The sequence below is a fragment of the Hydractinia symbiolongicarpus genome, chromosome 4 (assembly GCF_029227915.1).
Source record: "Hydractinia symbiolongicarpus strain clone_291-10 chromosome 4, HSymV2.1, whole genome shotgun sequence".
Lineage (NCBI taxonomy): Eukaryota > Metazoa > Cnidaria > Hydrozoa > Anthoathecata > Hydractiniidae > Hydractinia > Hydractinia symbiolongicarpus.
Window position 1 is genome coordinate 7421575 of NC_079878.1, and position 19499 is coordinate 7441073.

A 19499-nucleotide genomic window follows, 5' to 3' on the forward strand; every position below is an offset into this window, starting at 1 on the left:
ATTGTTAAAAAGATTTATCAACTACCACGAACACACAAACCAATCCTTCAACATAAGACAAAGAACACTTTTCGTCTCGTCCTATATTTGATTATGATGCTCTGTTTCATTTAACAATTCTGCAAGTCTAGTAAAGACTTTCTGACACTCTCGTCCCATTCCATCACTTGTCAGAAAGAACGTTCAAACAACTACGCTCGGGATTATTTTAACATTGTACGAAAGAATAAATTTGAAAGTGAGAATGTGCAAATCAAGCAGTTTTTGAGATTGTAATCTGTGAGAATAAAATTGTGAGTCTATGGAAAGAAAAAAGAATGTTTACCTGCCAAACTCCTGGGGGCCTTGTGGTACATGCTATGAACCTTCTTACTCTTGTTCTACCTTGCTTGCGATTATTTCTTTTCTCACCTCCGATGATGGTCAAGTAGTATTTATATTACCGCGATTGTTCACAGACGCAGTTATAAAGCTCCATTAGCAGCAAAACAATCAAATTTCTGATATAAACAATTAATTTGCTAAGCAAGAACAAAATGAAGCTAAATTGTTGTGTTTTTATTATGGAGAACAAAAATTGAACAAATCAGACAGAAAAACTCTCTTAAAATGAAACAGTGAGCCTCGGGCAAGATTCTACTGGTTCTTAAAAAAAGTGTGTACAGCGTTTTCTTTTTTAAGTCCGTTGTATCGTATTTAGATTGTGGCATCTATAGCTTTAACAAGGAAACAGAAAACTAGATTAAATAGCTAGCTATAGCTAAGTACAAAATATAATGTTATAAAACGTCTTATGAATGGTAGCTGAATAATGTTTTATAAGCAACCCAATTGTTAACACTAGACTAAAAATAAAAAATAAATTTAAGCAACTTGCTTAGCAACCTTCAGTCTTTGGCTACGATCCCTTTCCTTCGCAACTTTACCAGTTGAATTGATGAGCACAATCTAAAGGGTCAAAGTCTGGTTCACACTTCCAGAATTGTGTTGGTAAAATAATTATAGGTGCTAAGAAAGAACCTAGAAATATAATGCCTGACCCAAGAGATTACAGATTATTAGAAACTTTGTTTGATTCATCAAAATTGAAGACGTTGCATTGTGGGTCATGCGTGACGCATGTTATGCAATGTGCGCTGTTTTTTTTGTCATTACGATAGAAAAAAACATAGAGGTTTATCTCAAAGAGTTCTGGTATACGAAAATTCCATTTCTTAAAAGCTTTTACTTTATACTTTAGGGGCAGAAAAAGTTTCGCCAGGTCAAAAAATGTGAGCCCAAACTTTTACGAATTGTAATTTTCGGACGAGTTTCGCGTAAAAAAACTTTCGCAAAAATAAAAAAATATCTTAATTTGCAAGAGAAAATCTTTCGCGAATGGCAACAATTCCTTTGATTCTTCTTCTCTTATTATTACTAATCAAATCTCTGCATTCATCATCAGTACTTCAAGAAATCGAGATATCCGAGAAATGCTCATAGCACCAAAGTAGAATGAAAACACCGAATGTTATTGTAGTTGATAATTAAAGATATAAGAAATAAATCATGAACTTTGAGATTTCCTCGTTTTTCGAATTTTTTTTGTGGCAAAAAAACTTTTGCGTCTTGAAATTATAACTTCGCGTAAAAAAAGTTTGCCTTTTGCTGAATTTCAAAATAAGCATAAAAATCACGCGTTTTGCGTGAAAATTATATACTTTTTTCTATATTGTATGTACATATCTAATAAAACTAAAAACCCTTAACTTTACGGTTTTCTCCTTGTTAGTTTGCACAAAAATTAAAACGCGCGAAAATTTCAATAAAAACTTTTTGGGGTAGGCCACGAGACTTTTTTTTAAAACATGGCATTTAGGCCTAGCCACATGGCTAGAGGACTAAATGCCGTGTTTTGCTTGCCCTAGGAAGATATGCGAACGTGTCCGCAGATAAATAAATGTCTTACTTATTTGTTTATGTTCAGTTTTATTTTTCGCGCTAGTTTGAAGAACTGCATTCTTTTATTCGCAACTAATAGATTTTTTGCATTCTCCTTATTGGAACGACAAAGACAAATGACTGTGAACCCATCATCTTAAAGTACAATTTTTTGCATGCAAGGGCGACTTGTTCCTGCTTGTTTTTGACGCCCTGCCTCATTTCTCCGCCCAGCCCTGGCAAAGCAGAACTTATTTGCCAAATCCTCATGATAAATGCAAACGCTTTAGATGTTTGTTACCGTTTGTTGATGTTGAAATTATATTACATTTGTTAGGAGGATTGACTTTAAACACACCTGTTATTAGGGAAAGTGCTAAATGTTTTGTTAAATAAGGAAACACTGCGAAACAAGTCATATGATTTCTTTGCTAAGCTACTACTCATCTTTTGAAATATTCTAGGTGAATTTTTTAAAAACTTGCATTTGCAAAATTAGCTAGGTATGTTGGAGCAGTCAGGGAAATCCTCTTAATTAAGCTCTGTACATCCTAATTTGGATGTCAGCTTAATTAGGATGTAGGATACAGTCTAATACACCTTTACGATAATTCGAGAAAACTAACACTCTCCATCGCAGCTCATTTAGCGATCAGAGGAGGTAAACATCACACTTTTGTAAGAGTTTAATAATGAGAAAACACGTTTTTTCGTGATAACTTTTCTTGCTACATTTTGTTTTTAATGAAAAGTACACATAATTTGTATCTTATTATTATTAACGTTTCCTGAACATTTGAAAGAAATTGATACGATGGAAGTTAAAGAACTGGAGAAAACACGCTTTCGCCTCTAACAAACTCTCATAAAACACGTCTTTTACCTCCTTTTTTCCGATGTTGTAAAACGATGGAGAGATGTACAATTAAATTATCGTAAAGGTGTATTAGGTGTTTTACAGCTTAGTTAAGATGTACAAAACTTTGATTGTTGAAAACACACATTTACCTAAATTTTAGCATCTATCTAATTGAATGAATCCAATATTTACGTGCATATAAACATATTCAATATATACATTAATTTTTCATGTAGCACCCTGAAGATCCGCTAAATTTGAAGTTTTTAAAATGGCTGCTTAAATAGGCTGAATCATGGGACGTGACATACTAAGGATGATGCACAGCTTAAATAGACTATCAGGACAATGAACCATTGTTTCTATTCCGTATCTTTTGAACCTGGGGTGCTGAAAATACCATTCTTTTTTCATAATGTAGTGGTCAAACTGACAATGAAAGAGCTGCAGCAGTGATTCTGCTAAAATTTACATTTTTCGAGAAATCGAGGAAAAACCCTTTCTAACTCCTAACCTAAAAGCTGTATGAAACAGCTTATTTAGGAGATCTCTAAATTAAGCTATACAGCTTAATTAAGAGGGTTTCCCTGACTGGTTATAGTTTCCATTATGAATTTTTATTGCAAGCACTTCATAGTACAGTGATTTTTGTAAGATAAATACAAATCTCCTTGTTGACTATATTTCTAGTTCTGAGGCACTTCACACTTAAACTCAGTGCAGTCTATTATGCTTGTCTGAATGTTCTAAATTTTTAAAATATATATCTTTGGTAGGTTCTTTGTGTATGCTTTATTCTGTGGAAATAAAGTCTGTATATCTTTGAAATGTGTGAAAAGAAACATATCCTTTTTTCTAGTCTGAATGTCACGTGGTACAACTTTCGGTTAAGGGAAAACACAGACTTTTCATGATAAACTCTCACAAAAGAAGCTTTAATTAAACAACAATCACAAGTATCTGAATTAAACTATATAAAACTAAACTAGTGAAAAATCTACACAATATGTCAGGTTTTAAGTCAGAAAACAAAGATTCTGTGAAAATTTTAGCCTCTATTTATAAAGATGAGAATGGTGCGTTTTCCCTCAAATTATAATGGCGAAAGCAAATATATATGCATCTTTTGTTATTTAGTTGACTGTTAAATTGTCTCTTTCACAAGCATGCAACCAACGTTTACATTTATCAGTTTTCCACATTATTTTTTCTTTTTCCTATTTGGTATGCATTTCCTTCACTTTGCCAGCTTTCAAAATCTGATAAAATATTTGTTCCAGCTGGCATTCTTTCAGGATAATCAGATGTGCGCAAGCAGTGTTTTGCTGAGCCTTTTGTTGATCCTTTTTTAAATACTTAGGATATAGGGCCTATACAAGTCTACCCAGAAAATTTTATTGCAAACTGAGTTAAAGATTCTGAGTTATTGGGTCGTCAGCAAAAAATTAGGAGGCCTGGGATGAGCTAACTGTAGTTGTCATTTGGCAAAAAAAAATGTTAATCAATTCACCTTTGTAATATCTATGCATTGATAAAGTTTGAATGCACATACCTGAACAAGGCCTAAAATTACTGATGATAGAAAATGTCCAAAATTGCTATTGCATAAATATGAAATCATAATTGATGCAGCATAATTAACTCTGAAATTTTTTATATGTGATTATCTCAAGAACGGAAAGAACTTTTTAAAAAATTTAAAAAGACTTGTTAACTAACTTGTTAGGCTCTATAATGTAAGTCTAACATCATTTTATACCTCAGGTTCCCTTTAAAGAAATTAAGAAAAACTTGTTGTCAATGAACCCATTCTCAAAATAATGATAATATAAATGTATATTTCCTGACTCGCGTTGCTTTTTGTAAGTCAGTTAATTTACGCTAAATTGAATTAATTAAATTCTTTTACATAAGTGGCATACGTGTTAATTCCTTGATCCTTAATTTCGTGTCTCAAGGGATATATATATAGTTTTTTTTTACGAAACATGTTTGTACTATATTTTCCAAGCTTTCATTTGTTTTAATATTATTGTAAAATATTTCTGGGTCATATTGATATTTTATAACTCTTCAAGTTGCAATATAAAATTCTTATGTTTATATTTAACAAAGAGGACAAAGAAAGAAATAGTTATCATGCCAGTACCAATAACGTCATCGTGTGATCAAGATTTGGAAGATATTGAGGATATATTCCAGCAGGATGATTTAACACCTGCTGACCGAATGAACAATCGTTCTCATGTTACTTCGTATGTTCGCCGCATGGATGTTGTAAATGGAAATGATGAGAAACCGCACGCAGATAGCATTATTCCAGGGACACAAACAATATATATCAAAACATGGGGTTGTACTCACAACAACAGTGACTCAGAATATATGGCTGGACAACTGGCTTCTTATGGATATAATGTTACAACCAGTATGTATACATTATGATTTAAAGGAGAGCTATAACAAAAAAATTACATAGATATGTGTTTTGAAGTAAAAACTTTCTTGCATATCACAAAAACAAAATGGCATAAAGTCTTTTAATTTTTTCTATTTATATATGTCCAAATTTTGTCCCCCTAAAATGGTTATTTCATTAACGGTTGCTGCCATTATCAAGAAATGTCAACTTAGTTCGTACATATTTTGTTGATGTGTGACATCACATGGCCTACATTATAGGTCAACAGAATTTTGAGGACAAGGCAGTGGCGTATCCAGAGGGTTTTAGATGCCAGTATACTGTTAAATTATTGAAAAGTGGTTGAAAAAAGGTTTTCTTATTTAATGGGGTGTATAAGAAATCACAATAAGCTTGAATAAAATACTGTAGTTTGTCTGTAAGGAGAGACGGTGGTTGAATCTCTCCCATGTTCTGGCAATTTTAATAACTTTCATGCTTTACACAGACTGGTTTACCATTGTGCTGGCCCCTCAGGGTGTCAACCTTCCTGTGGCAAAGTACCAAATGGGGCCGCTAGTTTGATCGCAATCCAACAAAATATGGCAGAGCTTGAAGTGTTAGCATGTAGCATCGATACTGACTCTAACTACATGTCTGTCATATAAACCTTGTAGGATACATCCAATGTTAGACACGTTAAATTGGTGACATTGTTTAGGATCTTAAAGTCAATAATACACGTTTTACTTCGCTCACAATTTTATCCAAAAAATCATCAAATTTTCCAGCGGTAAAATAGCAAAAGAAAAATTTCATAATAAATTTTAATACATGTATCTTTTTCATGCGTTAAAGTACTTTTATAACAGTGAAGTATTATTTTATTCTGCGAAGGATATTTATTTTAAAGCATGGCAAATAAATTAATTTTAAACAATCACAGTTCCAAACAGAATTAACAACACCAGTTTTGTTTTGGCTTTTAGGTTTCTTTGCTACATTGGTTAACTTTCGAAACATGTTTGCTTGTGCTACAATAGCATATCCATATTATTTTGTGTTTTTAATCTTTGTTTGTCATCTTCAATGTAATTTTTTCAGCATTATGTCAATGTTTAGTGCAAAGCTATTGTAAAATACTGACATTACTCTTTAGCTGATTCGTTGCATGCAGATTTGTGGCTACTAAACAGTTGTACAGTAAAGAATCCAGCTGAAGATGGGTTCAAAAATGACATAAAAAAAGCGCATCAGCTTGGCAAATATGTTGTTGTAGCAGGTTGTGTACCTCAGGGCCAACCTCGGGGAGAATATATTAAAGGATTAAGTGTCATTGGGGTAAGGTTCTCTTTAAAATCTTCAACTGTTTTTAGCCTCTCAGTAAAAAAACTAATTGATTTAAAAAAGTTATGTATCAAATGATGGAAAGAACTAATAAAAAAATTGTTTTTATGGACATATTTGTAATTTTGTTCATTATAAAGTGCTGCGTTTTGGATCTTGCCAGTGATATCACCGTATTTTGCTTGGATAAAATACATTAAAATACATTAAAATTATTTAAGTGATAAGATTATTAACAAGATTTTACTACGTGCAATCCAGAGGCCATAATTTGGCTGTCAATAGTGATTTAGTTGAGTCAAGAACCCTTATAAACCACCAGTATATTTTTCATGAATGGTAAGACGTGAAAAAGAAAGGTATATAAGAAACACAATTCTTTTGCAAAATATTCACATAATCACACGATCCCACATTTCTGTGTGACGATGAATAAACAGTGGATTGCCTTATCTTAATTTTAAGCTATTGTTGCTTGCTATTTTTGAGTGTAATTGATAAACTTAAATTTGAGGCTGTTACTGTAGTTTTGTTTCGGTTTTTGTAGACAACCCATGGTTGCCCTTGTATAAAAAAAATTATTGTAAAAAACATTTTGCATCACAGTTTATTAATTGTTGTAACCTTATGCCCAAAGTATTTCTAGACTCTTCACCTTCTAAACTAGTTGGAATAATGCTAGATCTAGCCATGGTTGGATCTATATCATTTTCTTTTCTTTTTGAAATAAAAATGTTTTTATTTTTTAAAAAAAACTTTTAACTAATTATTAATACATAATAATATGCCTATTTTATTACATACATAGGTCCAGCAAATTGACCGTGTTGTTGAAGTAGTTGAAGAAACTTTGAAAGGTATGATTTTCGCATATCCACTTTTCACAAGTTACAGTTCACATTTTTAAAATTCTGATGTATATACATAATTTCTTTAAACATGCAAAGTTTTTGTACTTTAAAATATGCTTAGTTGTTACAACCACAAACTGTAAAGTAAGAATGAAATCAGGATGCAGAAAAAATTTGTATGATATATAAAAATTAATTTGAGGTTGATCATGTAATAATATTGAAAAGCTAAATGAAGTAAAAGCTCTAGACATTAACATTTTTTTCTAAATAAGCAGAGTGAGAATGTGTGTCAACCGTTAAAAACCTTGTCTTATAATCTGTCTTTTAGTACACTTAGTACACTCAAGTACGCCGCCTAATTCCATTTGAGGCTGTCATGCTTAAAGTGAAATTGATTAACAAGGGGTGGGGGGGAAAGAAGGTCAGGATTTAATATTGGAATGTGGTGCAAGCAACCGATTTTATTATACAGTTGTTACAAATTTTTGCTGTTTTAGGACATACTGTTCGACTTCTTGGTCAAAAGAAACAAGGTGGTCGTAAAATTGGTGGTGCAAATCTAAATTTACCCAAAGTTCGTAAAAATCCCTTAATAGAAATCATTGCTATAAATACAGGGTAAGCAATTAAAACCAGAAAATATTTTTTCTGCAAGTTATCCCATGCTGACATTAGATACTATGCTCAGTTTTCCCTAAAAAAGGTTTTCATCTAGGTTTTGACTTCAGAAGAAAGCTTAGTTAACTAAGCTAGGATTACATTCAATTCTCTATTTGTCAATCATTTGATCTGACTTGCTTACTAAACTAATGGCTCTGTCATAAGTTTTGGAGTAATATATTTGTTAAGTAGTGGTTAGAATTTTTATCTTTATTTATCTTTAATATTTTTATTTTATAGTTGTTTATTTATTTTTATTATTTTCATTTTATAGTTGTTTAAACCAGTGTACATATTGTAAAACAAAACATGCCCGTGGTGAACTGGGATCTTATCCACCCGAAGAAATTATTGCACGAGCAAAACAGTCTTTTCAGGGTAAAATCTTTTTTTTTCTATGATTAATTTTTTGGTCACTTAGTTAATAATTTTGGATCATTTGTTTCATACTATTAAAATTTATGTAAAATTCACAACCTTTTTAGTTCACTTAGGCATTCATCGAAGGCCAATGCAACTGTTGTAATTTTCACATAATAGAACAATACATAATAATGACAATATGCATTTAAAGTATAGAAACTGGTTCAGACGCTATCAAAAAGATGATCCGACATTTTTAATATGTTTGTATTGGGCCAGCATTTCTACTATTAACTGTTGAATTTGCAATTTGTTGATTTCTTAGAGGGTGTGGTTGAAATATGGTTGACAAGTGAAGACACAGGTGCATATGGTAAAGATATTGGTGTAACTCTACCTGAGTTGTTATATCAACTTGTTGAAGTAATACCTGTTGGTTGTATGATGAGAGTAGGGATGACGAATCCTCCTTATATTCAAGAATACCTCAAGGTAAATATGTAATTTTTCCTATCAAGTTTGCATATGTAAGCAGAAATCTCTCTATACAATCACATTATTATATACTAGCCGTGCTTTTGCCCAGTGAAAGTTTTATGCATGTGTGCTGATCTGAAATATTGACCTTGTGTAGATTTGTGGTGTATGGATTTGTGGTGTGTTGGAATGAAATTCCATCATGACATGAATTCCGTTAAGCAAGAAATTGCATTTTTTATTTTTGCATGTTTATTCTTATCACCATTGGTTGCTACATGTAGTTTTATATTATAGCAGTTTCACTATCTGCAACTTATTTCTCAAAAGCACAAACATGATATGCTGGTGGAGTAAACGAACAATCAAATCTTTAGGATGATTAAGCAACATTAGTTTGCCTTTGAAAAACAATGTGCTATAAATTTCATATTAAAAATGGCATTTTTAAATATTATCAAGGGTGAACCTTTTCTTTAGGACATGGCAAAAATATTGAACCATCCTCGAGTGTATTCTTTCCTGCATATACCTGTGCAGTCAGCGTCCAATGAAGTTTTAAATGACATGAAACGAGAATACACCATAGAAGATTTTAAACATACTGTTGACTTCCTCAAAGAGAAGTAAGATTTGTGTGTGTTGGAATGAAATTCCATCTTGGCCATTCTAGACATTAGCTAATGACAGGTGTATTTTTGTAGGTGGAACTTCTAACATTAAGGTTTGCGTTATTTCTTAGAAAAACTAGAAATAATTTAAAGCTCCCATTTCACTCCATTATCGCCCATGAATGCATTATCACTTTATCTTAATGTTAGCACAGCTCTTAGAATTTGTGAGTATCTTTCATAATCTCCTTAGCCTCTGGACCTTTTACACGGTACATGTAAAGGCTAAAATTATAAGGGTTGCTGTGTAGGTAATAACAATTTAAAAAATCCTTGTGATTGATTTTTCATGAGTTTGTCATCATGTATATAGTGTGTTATGTCAACTCATTTCAGGGTACCAAGACTTACCGTGGCAACTGATCTGATATGTGGCTTTCCCACTGAGACACCTGAGGTTTAAATTTATTCTGATTTTATCAGTTTTTGATTTTGTGAGATGACATTGACACCCCATGTGAAATTCACCCCATGTGAAATTTGATATAAAAGTTCCTATTAATTTGTGTTTGTGATGATAAAATGGCAGTCTTTAGTTTCATTGATGTACCAAAGCTGGTTTTCTTCCAACTTACAAACCTACTTCACAATAAATGGAAAATGAATGAATTACTTAATGAATGAACTTAATCAAGATCGAACAAATAAGATTTAATGAATCATTCTCTTTTTTTAGGATTTTGAAAAAAGTTGTGATTTAGTTAGGGAGTATCAATTTCCGAGTTTATTTATCAACCAATTTTTTCCAAGACCTGGTACACCTGCTGCAAAAATGAAAAGGGTACCAACAGACGAGGTTTGCATTTAGTGATTACCTCTCGACCATTTTATTTAACTGATGCAATGTATTTTGTATATCATTTTTAATGTTTGGAATCTTAAACCTACTGAAATTTGGTTAGTGATGTATTAAATTGTTAACTGATTTTTTGTATAGGTTAAAGATAGAACGAAGCAAGTATCAGCCATTTTTCAATCGTACTTTCCCTATGAACACGAGGTAATAAAATACACGTTTTTGGTTTTATAAGAATAGTGTTTTTCGTTTGAAAATGAATATTCTTAACTTTTTTACAAAAATCATCCTGCTATATTCTTAGCCCAGTTAAGAATTTTTGAGAATGTGAACTGGTGTAAAAATCACCCTAGGGTGCTGTTATTAAAACAGACTGCTGATAAGATACAAGTTTATATGAGTTAACAAATATATTTCTTTAAGTCAAAGGTAAAATTTGCAATGTTATGGAGATAGAAACTTTGTTATTAAAACGCAAATGAGTCACGAAGTGTTTGCCTGTTTCATATATTTTCACTTATGCTATCTTTTCATTAAACCATAGACGCGGATATTCTTAATTTTTTGTTCAATTTCATCTTGTATTTCATCTTATATTCTTGCTACTTTATTTTTTGTAACTTCATGTAAAACGCGAAATTCTCTGAAAAGTTTTTCCTTTCTTCATTTATGCACAGTGATATATATATTTTTTTTTTTTTTAAGGTTTTTTTTATGTTCTTTAGCTTGGTGAAAAACAAATGATATTGATCACAGAAGAAGCGAAGGATAAAATACATTTCGTTGGGCACAACAAATCATACGATCAAGTAGGTGCCCAAATATGTTTCACTTTCCCTCATTGTGTTTTTATTTCAACTTTTTGAATAGTATTCTTGCCCTATTCACACTTGGATCGGAGTTCAGTTATGGGAATCTACGGCGCCATTGGACAAAACTTACTAAGATTTTAAATTTAAACGTGATCATATAATGCTATGTCGAATTGACAAGCTCAGTCTCTTGTCTGTAATATGAAAATAGCGTATACAATAGATTCGTCATGTTGTCGAGAAATATTTGGCCTATTAGATAAGGTATGCAAAAGTTATATGTAAAATTAATACAATAGTTGATTAGTGTCTAAAATATTTGATTAATATTATGTGCAGGTGTTAATAAAAGGAGACAATGGTTTAATGGGAAAGATGGTAGAAGTTGAAATATACGAAACTGGCAAACACTTCGTTAAAGGTAGACTCGTTGAAAATTCCGAAGTAATATCTCCTGGGTTAAGTGAACCCCTACCTAAGGGTGTGGTTAGTGGCGCCCCAGAGATAACAGTAAGTAATTGAGTTTATTTTTTTTTACCCATCAGCTCTTGTGATTTTTAGGGTGTGACTGTAGATTAAAAAAACGATCTCTTTTATGTTAAGACACCTTCGACTGGGACCAAAAGAGTTTTTAGAATAAAACGATGTCTAAAAAAATGTGCTGTACACTCCATTTTACAGGTTTTCCTTACTCCCTCAACTTTATTTTATTTTTTAGAAAGAGGTAGTGTTGGACGTGTCACAGCCGTTACCAAACTCGGTATGGAAGACAATTCTTCACATGGGTTTATTTGTACTGATTGTAGCTATTGTGCTTGATATATGCCGGTTGTTTTTTATGATTAGTAAAAGCAACATGACGTAAAAATGAAGGTTTATGTGTATTTTCGTATAAAAGCGACATGACGTAAATATCAAGGTTTATGTGTATTTTCGTGTTAGTGACAACAATTCGCCAGATATTGATACGAATCTTTTGAAACCACTCATTTCATGCTTTTTGTTTATGAACGAGTTCAACTTTATGCGCAAGTTTGTGACTCAAAATTCCGTGAGTTAATATTTTTTTTCTTGAATTTAATGTAATAAACCGCTACAAAACAAGATCGTCATTTAGACATTTTTAACCTTATCCTGTACAAGTTATAATCTTTTAATATCAAAAATGTTATATATTTATATTTATATAATTTGAAGAATATATCCCATGCTATGTTTAGTTTTTGTTTGTTTTTTAACTTTTTTTGAAAGGACTAACTGGTGTTGATATCAGACCGAAAAATCATAAATTTGACAAAATAAATTTCTGCGTTTTAACCGTAGCAAATTTACTCCATTGTATATTTTTTCCATGTTAATGAAAAATAATGACTTCAGAGCAAATCGACATGCGCAAAACCACTTAATGCAAGAACACAAAAACCTCAACAAATCATTTATATCAATGGCACACTGTAAAAAAAAACATTGAAACAGTCGTTCTTCTTAGATTTTAATATTCCAAGATTTTGATTTTTACATTGTGAAAGCTCCACTTAAAATCGTATTCGAAATAGATATTGAGATTGTGTAAGTTAAGCAATATACATCATGCAACGTCGTCCCAGGGCTTTTTAGGTTCCCAATATAAATCTAAAAAACTCTGGGAATGAGGTTGTACATGATGAACATTTTTAAAGGGGTTCCTGCATTGAAAAGGATATTTATATGTTGTGAAAAGTAGAAAGTTGCTTATCTTTTGGACATATTGGAAATCTTTTTTCTTTCTCAATTTATTCGAGATTAAAATATTTAAAATCCAGGAACATAATTAATTTTTAAAAATGCTGCATTACATTTCACTTATAATTAAAAATGACATCATTCTTAAACTACAAAACTTTGCGTACCGTAATGCTTCGAATAAACGCCCGCGGCGTTTATTAAATATTTTGACATTTTTAAGAGGCGTCATTTGAAGGGGGGGTGGGGGTGGGCGCTTATTAAATTTTTTACACTTCGTCTCTTTTGCAGTTTTTAAGGATACCTATTGAGATTTCAAGTTTATGCTCTCATTTTATCAATCAAGACCCAGGGAATAAAATGAAAGGAAAAATGATTTTTTCATATACTTTTACTATTGCCTCGAATAAACGCCCCCTTATGAGGGAGGGCGTCTCTTTGAGGGGGCGTTTATTTAAAAAATGACTGGAAAAAGGGGGCGTCTATTCGAGGGGGTGTTTAAAAGAAGGGGGCATTTAAGCATTACGATGTGTCCAGATATTTTTAAAAGTAAATTGAACACCGCTTAAAATTTTTTTATATTATGTTAGTTTGCAAGAAATTTTAAGTATTAATTTATGCTTAATAAGGTAGCTACAACATCATCAATGGATAATGTCATAAGGTTAGATGGAAATCTTTGAAGCTAAATAAATACTTAGAACAAAAATAGGTTTTATATAAAATAAAATTCAAAAACTTGATAAACAACTTTTTCTTATTTATAACATACAAAAATACCATTTTAAATGCAAGAACCCCTTGAGAATCCTTCTCTTATTAAAAAACTTCTTTCTTTCTAGTTTTTTTCATACAACAAGCGTTAGTTTTTCTCATAAAAACTAACCGGAGTGTAGCTTATGTTTGTTCTCGTTGAATTTTTAGATATCCAAAAATGACTACAAGCGACTCTGCTACAACTATTGAAATTAAAAAAAATAATACTCTAAGCCAGTTGCAGTTCCCGAACTAGAAGAGAAGGTGTCTTGCCTATTCTCCCAGTCAGAACGCCGCGGGGTATAACTGTTGGTGAAGGGAAAACACAGACATTTCACGGTCACAGAAGAAGTTACGATATTAAACAAGAACTACAAATATCTGAATTAAAGTAAAGCTAAACTATAAAAAACTCACCTTAAACTACGCAATATGTCAGGTTTAAAGTTAGAAAACAAAGATTCTACAAAAAATTCAGCCCTAATGAAGAAGTGACTGCGTAAACGGCGTGTTTTCCCTCAACTCATAATGGTTACCCTATAAAATACGGGCCTGTAATTGGTGTAAAGTGTTAGTGACATTTGCCGACCGGGGGAATAAAATTGGTGCAGCTAACTGTCTAAATATCACAATATAAAATTAGTTTTTTCAAATTTTGTTAATCATAACCCATTCATCAAATCTATTGTTTTTGTACATGTGCATGCGTGTGTGACCATAGAATATTTCTAAAACGATGGCAATGCGATTCCAATCAATCTCCATTTATTCTACAATCTCTTCCCAAATTTAAACACTTGCCGCATACTTCTGTGTGCTTTCTGTATAAATCATATTCGTTGTTTCTTCTCGTGTGAGGCGTGTCACTCTTTCTTTGATGTTTGAAAGAATGGCATTTAGACTCACATTTGTAACAAAGTTGATAACTATCCACCCAACTTATTTCTGAGTTCCATGACCTATACAAAAATAACGGAATACATAAAGTTAAGTTATTCGGAATTAATAGATTTACGCAACAATAACTGTTCATCCAGGCGTGGTCTATGTTGAAGATGGGTAACTTACTAGAAAATACTTCTCGATGTTAAATTTCAGACTAGATTCTGTCATCATCAATTCAAAAATAATTTTGCTAAATAATTTTGTAAATATGATGATGGGGTTGGTACCTTCTTTTTGAAATACAATTAAAAAAACTGTTTTAAACATGGTCCCAAAGGAGCTGGAGTAAAGGTTGTTACATACTTACTCAACCTCGTCCCCAGGGCTCTTTTCTCATTCTGATGCTTACTCACCTATTACATTTTACGCAGTAATAAAAAGCAGAACATGGTTGCGGGCCGTCGTACTGTTTTATTACAATCAAAAGTGAGCCTTTATTTACTGCTATAAATGATTTTCCTCTTGATTTTAAATATTTTTCTATAACAGGTCTTAATTTTTGCTGACGACCTTCCGAGTTGTTTCCGGCACCAACAATGATTTCCAATGTGTTTGGTCTTGCTGTTTCCGACATCTTTTGCAACGTCATTAACCTCTCTCGCAGTCGTGATTCAGCTTCCCCTTGTCCTTTCCATGCAGTAAAATATTTTTTATACTTTCGGTTTCTTTCCAACCTCTTTTTTCTCGCTTTTTCGCTTTCATCCCCTGTTAGTAGGTAATGCAAGTCTATTTGACCAATCTCTCTTCCTTCATTGCAGAACATAAAAAAATTCTTTGCTGCCAGCTCGTTACACTCATTAGACTTGTCGCCGTACGCAAATTTAATCCTATTACAGCAACGTTCATCATCTGAATATTTACCACATTCCAACTCAATATTCAATGCAGTTTCCAAATAGTGAGTTCTCCTATCATTGTAAAAACGTGCTTTCTGTCGATAAAATCGGGCTTTAAGTAAATTTGTATACATTTCTTTGATTTTTTTGGCTTTGCTTAACGTGCATTCTTCAGGAAGTGTTATAACTACTTCTTTTTTAACATCGTCCGTTGTAAAATAGTGATCCTCAATTTTCATGTCTATAACTCGTTCAATGTACTTCACGCAAGTATGAGACGAACCTATAAGTGAACCTATAGTACAATCACGAACACGCAAACTTAATGGGTTTTTTACAAGTTTGCACATGTTTTCATCATATTCTTCAAGTTCATTAGTTAAGTGGCAATACAAATCATATTTTGTGTCGTCCTCATATCCAAAATAATCAAAATCTATGTCGTATTTCTCAGGTATGGTTATTTCCTGATCACGTAACTTCGCTGATGGTAATGGAAGATAGGTAGCTTGCGGACGTTTTGCAATTGTTTCACGATGCTTTAGAGTGGAAGGTCCATGTTGTTTGATATGGTGTTGATTGACTTTTGTGTTTTCTTCCGTTGTTATTTTTGCAATAAGTCCGCTTTTACTAAGAAGCGTTGGGGGCGAATATCCGATGCGATTACAATTATAAGTTCTGAGATTTGGCGTAATTTTGAGATTTTCGATAGAAGCTTTCTTCGTTGCGTTTGATACATTGTTTGATTGCGTTTTCATTGGCTCATTTTCTTTTCCGTTCAACTTTATGTCTTTTACATAAACCCCTGACTGAGGGATTGCTAAACTCGTGAAAAGTGCGTCAGTCTGCACAATATCAGAATAGGAATTAGCTTGTTGGCGTGAAGATGACCACGTACTAACATTTGGCTTGTTTGTTTCTGTTACCCTTTTTGAAAACTTTGTTGAATTAAGTACACTATCACTTTGTTTTGATAACGTTAAAGGTGTTGGGTCTTTGAAATTTGTAAATAAATTTCTCTCAGTAGAGTCTTTGTTCTCCACACCCTTTCTTGCAACTAAGTTCTGGTTTACAAGCTTGTTAAAAATGGCAGTGTTGGCATTGTTTGTTGCAGCATTCCAGTTAATACTTTGGTTGATACTACGCGTGTATGTCCTTTGTTCAATTGTTACGTCATTAATGTCTTTACCTCTACTCACACTTTTTACATATGGTTTCTCATAATTTGGAAGTGGTGATTGCTTGCGAAACAGGTTTCCCATTACAAAAATTTCCGTGCAGGATCTTTTTGTACAGCGACTTTCACAACAAACTCTGACGATAAAAGGCCTGCTGTCACATATTCCAACAATGATTTAATATTGACTCTCCGTGACAAAGCTTTAAAGGGAACTCCGTGACAGAGCTTTAAAGAGAACTGATACGTACCAATAGTTGTCCGTTATATTTTAAGTTGTTGCAATGTGGTTTATTTAATCCTTACAAAAAGAAGTACGGCGGAGAGGTAACATATAACAAAAGCAGTTTTTTGACGTATAATACAATTTTTTTGCCGGTAAAAAGTGTCCCGGAGTTTTTTCTAGTGGTATAAATTCAGCTCTATTATAAATACCATATTAATTACGACATAACTCTGCAAGTGCTATGGTTGCCTGGCAAACGTTAATCCTAGTGCTGCAGCAACAAAAAACTGTTTTTTTCCTGTTTGTGTATTGGAAACTCCTGGTGGAAACGAATTCTTAACTGTTCTCTATAGGGGTGGGTTCAGACTTCGGCCACTTCGTCACTTGTCTCATAAGAATTTGCGCCTGCAAAAATCCTGTGTATCTAAAACTGTTCCTTTAGGCTCAAGACCCGAGTTTTTAGTTTTATCTCCACTCAGTATTATATTGAGGCTTGACTCTCCTTTGATGTGCTTTATCGAGATACTATGGTTTTCACGGTAGTCGAACTACATATTGCTACATATCGCTGACTTTGTTGCTCTCAACTCCTTTATTCTCTGACGTAAAATCAGTCCACTTCGGCAACCGCCGTAGTGTGGACTTTTGGATCCTCTTAAAACAAAAGAATTTGTCACGTCAATACGAATCTTGCCGAGATGTGGACTTTGGACCCTCTCAACAACATCCAGGAGAATCTCGTTGAAGTGAAATTCACAGAAAGAGTGACATTAAAAGATGGGTGCTTGGGAATAATTTACTCTTTCTATTTTTATTGCTTCTCGGTAGCCGGTCTGTTTGATAAATTCGGCGAGCTTCGGCGAGCTGCAATTCAGAAGTTTTCTTCCAATTCTACTCAAATAAGGCTGGGAAATCGTTTTCTACTGACTTGCAGTAAGTAAATGGAATTTGGAATTTATGATTGCGGGATAAAAATTGAGAAATGTTGCTAAGGAGAAACATTACTGGAAAACATATTCTCTGTGCCGCCCGTGATTGCACAAGAAAAGAAATTTGGCAGAAAAGTAAGCTTTGACTTGACAAAAATCATAGCGTCAAGCCTACGTGCATTTACGTGCATTTGTTTATTTTAGACAGAATCAAAATAGATTTAAAAAGATGAAAATACAAAATTACAATAAAATGAAGTAAAAGTTAATGTTCTGAAAACAATGTTTATCCTCGTCTCTTAGTATTAATCATAGTAGATATACCATCATCACTCCAGCATCAGCGACTCAACCGGCGAGCGAGAAATCTAAACTATATTTTTGGTTTTATCTAAATGCTTCTGAGAACCCAGTGCTATGGTTTTTGATAATAATATCGAATGTAAAATCACCCATTACTGATACCACGGTTGAATGTAGAAACAATCGGGGTAAAAGAACCGTGTTCATCTCCGATCATTCTCCTGTTATATTTCCAATTTTTTTCTTCTTCCATTAATTGCATTGTGGGTTGAAGGGACTTGGTTTTAGCAACTAGGAGGGAAAGAATAAAATACTGTCACCTAAAAAAAGTCTCCTTGTTGCCCCTGCTTCTCTCATCATAATGTCTGCTCGAAGGTCATTATTGCTGTTTAGAGTTATTTATATCTGTAAAGATTTGGTTAAATGTCACACACGGATGAAACCACCAAAATGCATGATCCACTAAATATTAAACTTTTTAAGTAGTTTTTTTTTCAGTTTTCAACTATTTGACATAAGCAGAATCAAAAATCTTAAAAACAAGTATTATAATATCATAAATGCAATGTCACAAATCTTAATTATAGATCTTTTGAGAATAATTTATGCAAATGTTTTTGCTTCGTGGAGTAGAATGTCCTGTGGCTAAATGTTTTTTTATCAATTTTAAATTCAATTTGTTAAATTCCTTCTATTTATACTCTACTCTTGGTAACGTAATTAAACGGGAGCAATGCCAGATTATACAAATTGAAAAGAATTTAAGTAGAAATGGGAAATGAAGGAAAATAACTTTTTGCCAATGAAAGTCTTTGGGATCATCATAAGAATATGTTAAATATTGAACTTTAAGCAGACAGTGATATTTAGCACAATTTTTTAGCTTCCGATTACGTCATAAGAAAAGTGCTGACGTAAGCAAAAATTTATTGACGCTATTTTTTTCCTATTGTGTTGGACTATAAGTGTGCCAAGTTTGATTCAATTTGGACAAGCCTATAAAAAGTTATTAGGTGGGGCGGAATCCGCTCCCCCTCCACATCCCCCGTCATAATATGTTCTAAAACCCCTGGAACGAATAGGGTTAAAGAACTAGTTTCTTTATGAAAAGAAATTTTGATATTTCCATGTTCTCTCCATCGTACTTCAACATTCTTATTGTCTCACCGATATAAATGAATCCACACGTACATTCTCCCTCATACAGCTTACACGATGGGTCCGAGTTTTTATCCTTTAGGATGAAGAGTCTTTTTTGTAATCCACTTAATTGCAACGCCATACCTGTTACTCGTTAATAACCCTATAATAACTGTTAATGAGGGCAATACCGGAAAAGGTCAATATTTGAAGGTATTGCCCGAAATAAAATCTGTTTCACTTCTGTTTCGCGTTTTGTTTACTTTTTTCCGTGTTTATTTTACATTTAATGCTACCATATTTAA

At 32.9% G+C, this 19499-nt stretch overlaps 3 protein-coding genes across 3 annotated transcripts in view; 2 read left to right on the plus strand and 1 right to left on the minus strand.

The window, feature by feature from the left end:
- Window positions 1–4875: 4875 nt before the first annotated feature.
- On the plus strand, window positions 4876–12072 carry LOC130641035 (threonylcarbamoyladenosine tRNA methylthiotransferase-like). Its single transcript, XM_057447665.1, has 13 exons — window positions 4876–5207; window positions 6340–6521; window positions 7336–7384; window positions 7879–7999; window positions 8316–8419; window positions 8730–8896; window positions 9362–9507; window positions 9889–9949; window positions 10229–10348; window positions 10490–10552; window positions 11074–11157; window positions 11500–11670; window positions 11879–12072. The coding sequence occupies exons 1-13, from the start codon at window positions 4919–4921 to the stop codon at window positions 12023–12025; spliced, it is 1704 nt and encodes a 567-aa protein (XP_057303648.1). The 5' UTR covers window positions 4876–4918; the 3' UTR covers window positions 12026–12072.
- The window catches only part of LOC130641037 (transmembrane protein 50B-like), a 28648-nt gene continuing 21165 nt past the window's right edge, over window positions 12017–19499 (plus strand). Inside the window, exon 1 of the mRNA XM_057447670.1 lies at window positions 12017–12211. Within this exon, the coding sequence (XP_057303653.1) occupies window positions 12154–12211 (58 nt within the window). The 5' untranslated portion in view covers window positions 12017–12153. The remainder of the gene's footprint in view (window positions 12212–19499) is intronic.
- Window positions 13574–16752, minus strand: LOC130641034 (uncharacterized). Its single transcript, XM_057447664.1, has 2 exons — window positions 14937–16752; window positions 13574–14597 (listed from the first exon to the last, which is right to left on the minus strand). The coding sequence occupies exons 1-2, from the start codon at window positions 16679–16681 to the stop codon at window positions 14393–14395; spliced, it is 1950 nt and encodes a 649-aa protein (XP_057303647.1). The 5' UTR covers window positions 16682–16752; the 3' UTR covers window positions 13574–14392.